We start from the raw sequence: 6,675 nt of genomic DNA, 5'->3' as shown, positions 1-6,675 counted from the left end.
GCGCACGGTGTGCGGTCATCGATCAGTGCACGGACGGGAGTGAGAGCGGACAAAGCGACTTACAATCAGTTAATACGCAACTAACGACGCGGTGAGCCTGCCCGGGGTGTGGGTAATTCTAGTGTGTGCGCGTCGCGTTGGGTGTAAAGACGATCGGTCCAATGTGCGGGGATTAGATGCACAAGAGAAGGGGTGTAGAGGGCTGTCTTGGTGGTGAGGAGGTTAGATTGTTTTCTGCCGCGTGAACAGCACCAATGGGCCTCCGTACCTCCACGAACGCCTCGCTCGGCGCTATCCACATCCCCTCCAGCAGAGGGTCGTCCCACGGCGCGTGTCCGACCGCCGCCAACGACGTCCACATCCGTGTCCGCATCGGGATCGAAGTCGACGAGCGTCGGAGCGTCGTCTCCGGTGAAGGTGACGAACGACGGGACCTCGCAGTCGTCGACGAGGAAGAAACCGATCGCGCGCAACAGGTCCGCATGCGTGCCCGCGGCCTCCGCGTGATCGAAGGCGCTCTCGACGAGCGACGTGAACGCCTCTCGCCAGCTATACAGTCCGTCCGCCGACTGCGAAGGGGCCTGAACCAGTCTATCTTGCTCGTGTCGTGCATTCACTTGAGGTACTCGCCCAGATGAAGGTCGAGTATCACGAGCTAGCGTGGAGAGCTTGCCGGGGGCGCGGGCGAGAACGAGCGACACGCCTTTGGGGTGCGCGAGGAGTGGATAGCGTTAGGGAACGACGGACCCGGAGACATCAAAGTCGAGGTTTCCGGATGCCGGGATTACGGTATTGGAGTCGAGGACGAGTTTGAGAAGCTCGTGTACGCCAAGGAAATCGGTGAACAGCTTGTGGATGCAGCGGTCGACGCCGGTGCAGCTTTCAATGGCAGGTAGGAGGACCAGGGTGCCGTCGTGGGTGCGCACAACATAAGAGGTTGCACTGCAGTACCTGGATGAGTACGGCAAAGTCTGCCAATGGTCTCGGGACTCACTCGAAATTGCTGAGGTGCTTGTGCTCGACGTCCTCGATGACCTCCGCGCGAGCACAGAACACTCAGGTCATCGGTGTGGCAGGTCCAGCAGATCGTTCCGGCGTGTGCCTCCCATTACCTAGGACCTCTTCCAGCTCCTCATCCTCCTCGCTGTTATTGCTCTGCCCCCCGCTCGGCGTGTGCCCACCCACCTCACCTCCGCCCCCACCAAACCCAGGCTCCCAGTCCTCCGGCTCCTCCTAGTCCACCTCCACCCGCGACTTCCAGTCGTACCTCTCCCGCAAAAGCTCCGCCGCCCGCGTCCCCCGCTCCACCCGCAGGTCGTGCTCCACCCGGATCGCCTTGCACTCCCGCAGCACGTCCGGGTACATACTCCGGGTGACCTCCGAGCCGATCCCGCGGCCCCACTCCCGCCGCGTGCCCGAGCACCCCTAGCAAGCCCTCGGTGTCCACGCGCGCCGCCAGGTACCGCACCGCGTCGTCCTCCGCCCGCAGTACGTCCACCGTCGGCTGCGTCCGCAGGTGGTGGATGAACTCCGTCTACCTGGCCCCGCGTCCGACAGCGGCCCGCGCGGTGCGAGCGCGATCCGCTCGTACGAGTTGCCCTGTGCCGCGGTGCTCGCCTGGTGCGCAGCCGCAAGGGTCATGGACAGGCTGTGGGACTGGGAGAGGAGGATGTTGTACTTGGAGAGGACCTCGGGCCAGGGGGGCATGATGGCGGCGCCGCCCATGTTGAGGGTGCGCTGGAGGAGTTGAATGGACTCGACGATCTGGTTGGTCTTGAAGCGGAGGGACTCGAGCTGGCCGACGGGAAGAATCTTTATGTCAGGGCGCAGGGCGTCCGTGGTGTTTTAGCCGGAGAGCAATTCATGGCGGTGAGGACAACGCGAGAGGGAGAGGAGAGTTATGTAGTGAGACGCCCAACGGTGGGCGCGCGCGCGCGCTGCCTTGAGCCTTGCACCTCTTCCTCCCGCTCGCCTCGGAGAATAGCCCTCCCGCATTTCCGTTGCCCGTCTGCCGGGTAAGTGGTATTCAACGGGAGACCAGCTAGGGACGCCGCTGACTCGTTCTGTTTTGGAGCGGTATGAGGATGCCATCGAGAACCTACCGACGCTGGTCGCGTACCAGGAGTTCGACGGCGAACACCAGGTGGCGAAGGTGTCGGAGCACAGCGACCACCTGCCTGAAACCGCGTTGACGTCGACCTCGGTACGTCCGAAGGCTCCTCTCCCCACCCGCGCCCGCCCGCCGCATACTCCGTCGCCTGCGCGCAAACCGCATGTATACAAGCAGACCCAGTCTTCGATGTCTCCTGCGGCAGACGCATCCTCCCTCCCCTCCCTCACGGCATCGTCTGCTCATTCTGGCGTCAAGAATCTTCATGGGCAGGGCGAAGCCAAGACCGGGCGAGATGCTGGCTACATTCCCGGACCTCTCCAACTGCGCCATTGCCGCCTTGTCGTCGCCGAGGTTTCAACGTTCGAGTCGTCTCAGCAGCTGGTCCGGACTATCTACTGGCCTTTTCGTGGTGAGTATTTTCGCAGCTTTCCCGCGTACTTGAGCTCACCGCCGTCATTGCAGCCCATGCACATGCGTATGAAGTTTCCGAGGTCCTCCACGGTGATGTTAGCGCGGGCAACATCCTCGATCTTCCACGCCAAGGGTAAGTCAGCCTGTTAGATGCTCAGGATGCTCTGCGACTGGGAGATGGCCCGAAAGACCGCACTTTCCGATGAATCTCAGGACGAGCGCACCGTGAGTCGTCTCGATCTCCAAGCATCTCACGTTTCGCTAACGACGTTCGTGGCAGGAGCCTGGCCTTACATGACGTCGGTCATGGGGCTGAAGGTCAGAGATGAAGTCGAATCCTTCCTCCACGTCATTGTCCACCAGGCCCCCCGCTTCGTGAACCACAATCAGTCGAAGGTCGACGTACACCATTTCTGCCCTCAGTACTTCGAGGGCCGTGGAGCAACATGCGGCCCAGGTGGTTCAAGGAAGAGTGCGTCCGGGACGACGTACTTCGCCATCCCACCGGAATCCTCGGTCGTCTCACGTTTACCGCGGTCGGCAATAACGGCGCCGCGGTGTTACCTCTCAACCAGCTTGACCTGCGCTCCGCCCGGCTCGCGGTCCACCTCGGTCCTCTACGGGGTCAAACCCACGGATCACGCGTCTGCAGAGGCGTCCAGACTCGCCGCGAGCCGTGCTCCACGGACCGAGCAGGTATCTCGGTCGAGAAGCCGGCCAGCGACGACGAGGACGGCCTTGTCGCCGACGACCGCCAACTACCCTCTAAATCGAAGTCCGACTTCAATGCCCTTGCTGCTCTGCTCGACAACCACAGATTTTTCTTGGCTCGGCTGAAGCAGTTCGCGTTCCCTCGCTGGAAGAAGAAGACGCGCGCCCCGATGTGGAGGTGGCTGGCGAACGACAGGAGCGCGGAGGACGCGTTCATTGGGTGGCTTCTCACACGTCCGGTCGCCACTGGGTCGAAGGGGACGTCGGTGGGCCCAGTCGGCGGGCGGTGCTCACTCGTGTTGCTCAGAGTAGGCGTTGATGGACTGGGTGTCTTACGAACGGTTGTGTACTGTTCATCTGCTTGTGTCGTACCACTTTTCCGTCGGTTTCGCCGAGTCGCGTGTCGTGTGCGGAATCCCGAGATGTGATCCCCTTCGAGACGGACAAGGATTGTGGTCAGCTGCGCCCGTCAAAGGTACCACTTGACTCCGGGAGGCCGTCAGAAATGAGCCCAAGCGCCAGTAAGAACGTCGAACCTTGGAGTTCGGACGGCATAATTCATGAATCTCGGAAAACGTAGTGCATGCATATCGACAGCAATGGTACAGCGAAGCGGGAATAAACAATCTAGTCATACATCTCGAAACATCGCACAGTTCCACTCAGACTGCCCGCGTCCACCTCAGAACCTGCCCGTTGCTCGCTCGCCTCAGTTGCGACTAAGGCAGAGACGGCCGATTCAGCACCAACACCATCACCTGCGCATCCGTCCCCCGCATCCGTGCGCCCGCGCCCATACCCAGACCCAGCTCCAGATCATCATCCTCCTTCCCGCGCCCGCGCCCGTACTCATACTCGTTCCCCGACCGCACCCGCCCAGGCCCAGGGCGATACGCATACGCCCGCGCGGCGCCCCCAAAGCTCCCCTTCGTCCACTTCACCCCCTGGCCCTGCACGAGTCCCGCAGCATCGAGCGCGATACCCAGCATGTCGGCCCCGGTGCGCGGACCTCGTCGCCGAGCCGCTGGGGGAGCGCGTGGATCAAGGGAACCGCGGCGGACGCGATCTCGACCCCGGCGGGGAACGTGCGGGGGAAGTAGGCGGCCAGGGTCGCCTTGAGCTCCCTTTGGAACACGGAGGCGGAGATGGGTCGGCGCGAATGTGCGCGCAAAGGTGTGGAAGGCGAGCGTGGAGAGGGAGCGCGCGACGGGCCCCAGGGGAGCGAGGATGGGGTAGACGGCCGTCGCCCACTGCGGGTCGCGTCGGCTGGAGAGATAGGTGCAGGCGTGGAGGGGTGGTGCGTACGATCATACCCAGGCCACCGATGGCCGTGATGACCTGGAAGCCGACCTCGCTGGTGCACGAGTCCGCTTTGAGGGGCGTGAGCAGACCGAAGCCGATGAGGAGGACCCGGCCGATGACGTTCGCGGGCCGGTACTTTTTCATGACCCTGGCGAGCACCCCGAAGACGATCGCGGAAGACGAGAGAACGGACGCGGTGGGGAAGACCGGATAGGCGAGACGTCCTTGTGGGCCTGGAAATAAACGGGTAGGCAATCTGTTGATGGGGTCAGTAGCGCTTGAGGACGCAAATGGCCAGGACCCACAGATGAGAGCAATGCTGGCGATCCCGTGGAAGAAGGTGTCAATGTAGCCCGCGAGACTGGTGCGGTTGGATGCTTCATAACGAACATCTCGTAAACGAAGATAAGGAGAAAGCCGAGGATGAGTGGCGCGAGGACGTGCGCAGAGCTCCAAGGATAGCAAATTCCTCCCCATGCGAGCGCGACCGACGCGAGCGTCGTGCAGGCGATGAAGGTGGGGTTGCCCCTGAGCGCATACTGTCAGCTCTCGTTGCAGTTGGTGGATAAAAATATGCGTACACAAAGTCAATGCGCGATATTTTCTTGCGCAAACTACCCTCTGGAGTTCGGACGCGGAGGAATATCATGGCAAGCAAGAACGCGATACCGGCCAGGGGGAGGTTCAGATCTGGTCACACGATGGTCAGATGCGGTCGGGAGCACATCGAAGCGATACTCACAGAAAAGCCACCATGTAGCCTTCTGGGCAAAGGAACCACCCTATGAGACGGGTAAGCTAATCGAGCACTGCATCAACTTGGAGGCGGTGACATACGGTGACGGGCCCGATGCCAGCCACAAATGCCCAGGTGAGGACGAGCAGACCCTGGTAGAGACCGTGCCCGGCCAAAGGGACCAGGTCCGAGGTGATGATCCCTTCCCCGGCAATACCCTGCACCGCTAAAGAATGCAGTCAGCGAACGAGTTCAAACGCAAGTCGGACACTCACTCCGTGCGGCGATGAGCCAGTGCATGTTTTGAGCGGTGGCGCAGAGGAGACTGCGAAGAAAGAAAAAGCCGACGCAGGCGAGCATGATTAGACGCCAGCCGATGATGTCCGCGAGCCGGGCGGTGAAGGGGAGGATAGCGGCCGCAGCAAGATTGTAGGCAGCGTGGCCGACCCAGACGAACTCGTCACCTCCGTTGAGGTCTTTTGTGATCGTCGGAAGCGCAGTACTTGGACACGGCGGTGACATCGAGAGCGCCAGGGAAGTTGCAGACGACGATGGAGGTGTAAAAGAGCCGACTCCGACGCGTACGCTCCGCAGTTTCCGGATCTTCCTTGCCTCCGTCCTCGGCGTGAGCGTCGCTGGAGTCTTCGGCCCGTGGTTTGGGAGTCCGAGGCTGAGTACGACACGTCGCCAGAAGCGGACGCGGTGGGCTCCAGCGGGAGCATGTTCGGCAAAGGGGGCTGGGGGGCGCGTCGTTTGAGGCAGCGGAAGCGGAGGGGGCGGGGCGCATGGGAGGAAGTGGAACACGCCGTCGGACGTACTAGCTGGGCGTTGGACGACGCGTTGGACGAGGCACCAATATCTAGAACGCTGTACGCGCGGGTATCAGAAAAGGATGGCCTCGGAACAATATGGGACGATGGAGAACGGACGAGACCACGCAACTAGACGTCCAAGGGATAGGACGTACCGCACGACGAGCATTACGATCCCGCTGTCCGTGACCGATCGCATAGGCTGAAATGCCTCCAGAAACCTCATGCATGTCCATATGCCTTTACTCGCGGGTTCCGGAGTTGGATCTTTGCGTCCGTCGGTCATGGCTCTTGAGCAGAGGAAGAAGAGCATAAGAAAACGGGTAGGGAGTAGGAGACGAGTGAAACCTACCGCGAAAGGCCACCACCCATCCTCGGGTGTACCTGGATCCGTGCATTCTACTCGTCGCCTACTTAAAATGACCAAGATGGAAGGACACAACTTCAAAGCGAGGGCTGATAACGTGTGTGGTGAAGGAAGGAAGTTCAGCCAGCTGCAAAAAGCTGTTTCGGGTGGAAATACATACCTTCGCTGAACAACGCCTCATGCGATAACATCCCTTGTGCACCAACGCCGAGGCCCGTCTCTT

The 6,675-nt window shown here is 61.3% G+C and overlaps 2 protein-coding genes across 2 annotated transcripts; one reads left to right on the top strand and one right to left on the bottom strand.

Moving 5' to 3' along the window:
- Nucleotides 1-254: 254 nt before the first annotated feature.
- Nucleotides 255-2,822, top strand: BXZ73DRAFT_77205 (uncharacterized protein; the record flags this gene model as incomplete). Its single annotated transcript, XM_048022615.1, has 8 exons — nucleotides 255-476; nucleotides 660-892; nucleotides 1,212-1,359; nucleotides 1,517-1,732; nucleotides 2,075-2,522; nucleotides 2,576-2,657; nucleotides 2,683-2,749; nucleotides 2,805-2,822. The coding sequence occupies 8 exons, from the start codon at nucleotides 255-257 to the stop codon at nucleotides 2,820-2,822; spliced, it is 1,434 nt and encodes a 477-aa protein (XP_047878298.1).
- A 1,132-nt stretch (nucleotides 2,823-3,954) lies between these two features.
- BXZ73DRAFT_100962 (Mfs1.1) lies at nucleotides 3,955-5,795 on the bottom strand (the record flags this gene model as incomplete). The annotated part of the gene is made up of 9 exons (XM_048014736.1): nucleotides 3,955-4,185; nucleotides 4,245-4,501; nucleotides 4,558-4,770; nucleotides 4,843-4,856; nucleotides 4,928-5,065; nucleotides 5,119-5,227; nucleotides 5,280-5,319; nucleotides 5,375-5,499; nucleotides 5,549-5,795. 9 exons carry the CDS (start codon nucleotides 5,793-5,795, stop codon nucleotides 3,955-3,957), a joined length of 1,374 nt encoding a protein of 457 aa, XP_047878297.1.
- Between the last annotated feature and the right edge of the window lie 880 nt (nucleotides 5,796-6,675).

This window comes from Epithele typhae (assembly GCF_022376455.1).
Source record: "Epithele typhae strain CBS 203.58 chromosome Unknown BXZ73scaffold_21, whole genome shotgun sequence".
NCBI classification, from domain to species: Eukaryota; Fungi; Basidiomycota; class Agaricomycetes; order Polyporales; family Epitheliaceae; genus Epithele; species Epithele typhae.
This window is presented reverse-complemented; position numbering and strand designations above follow the sequence as displayed.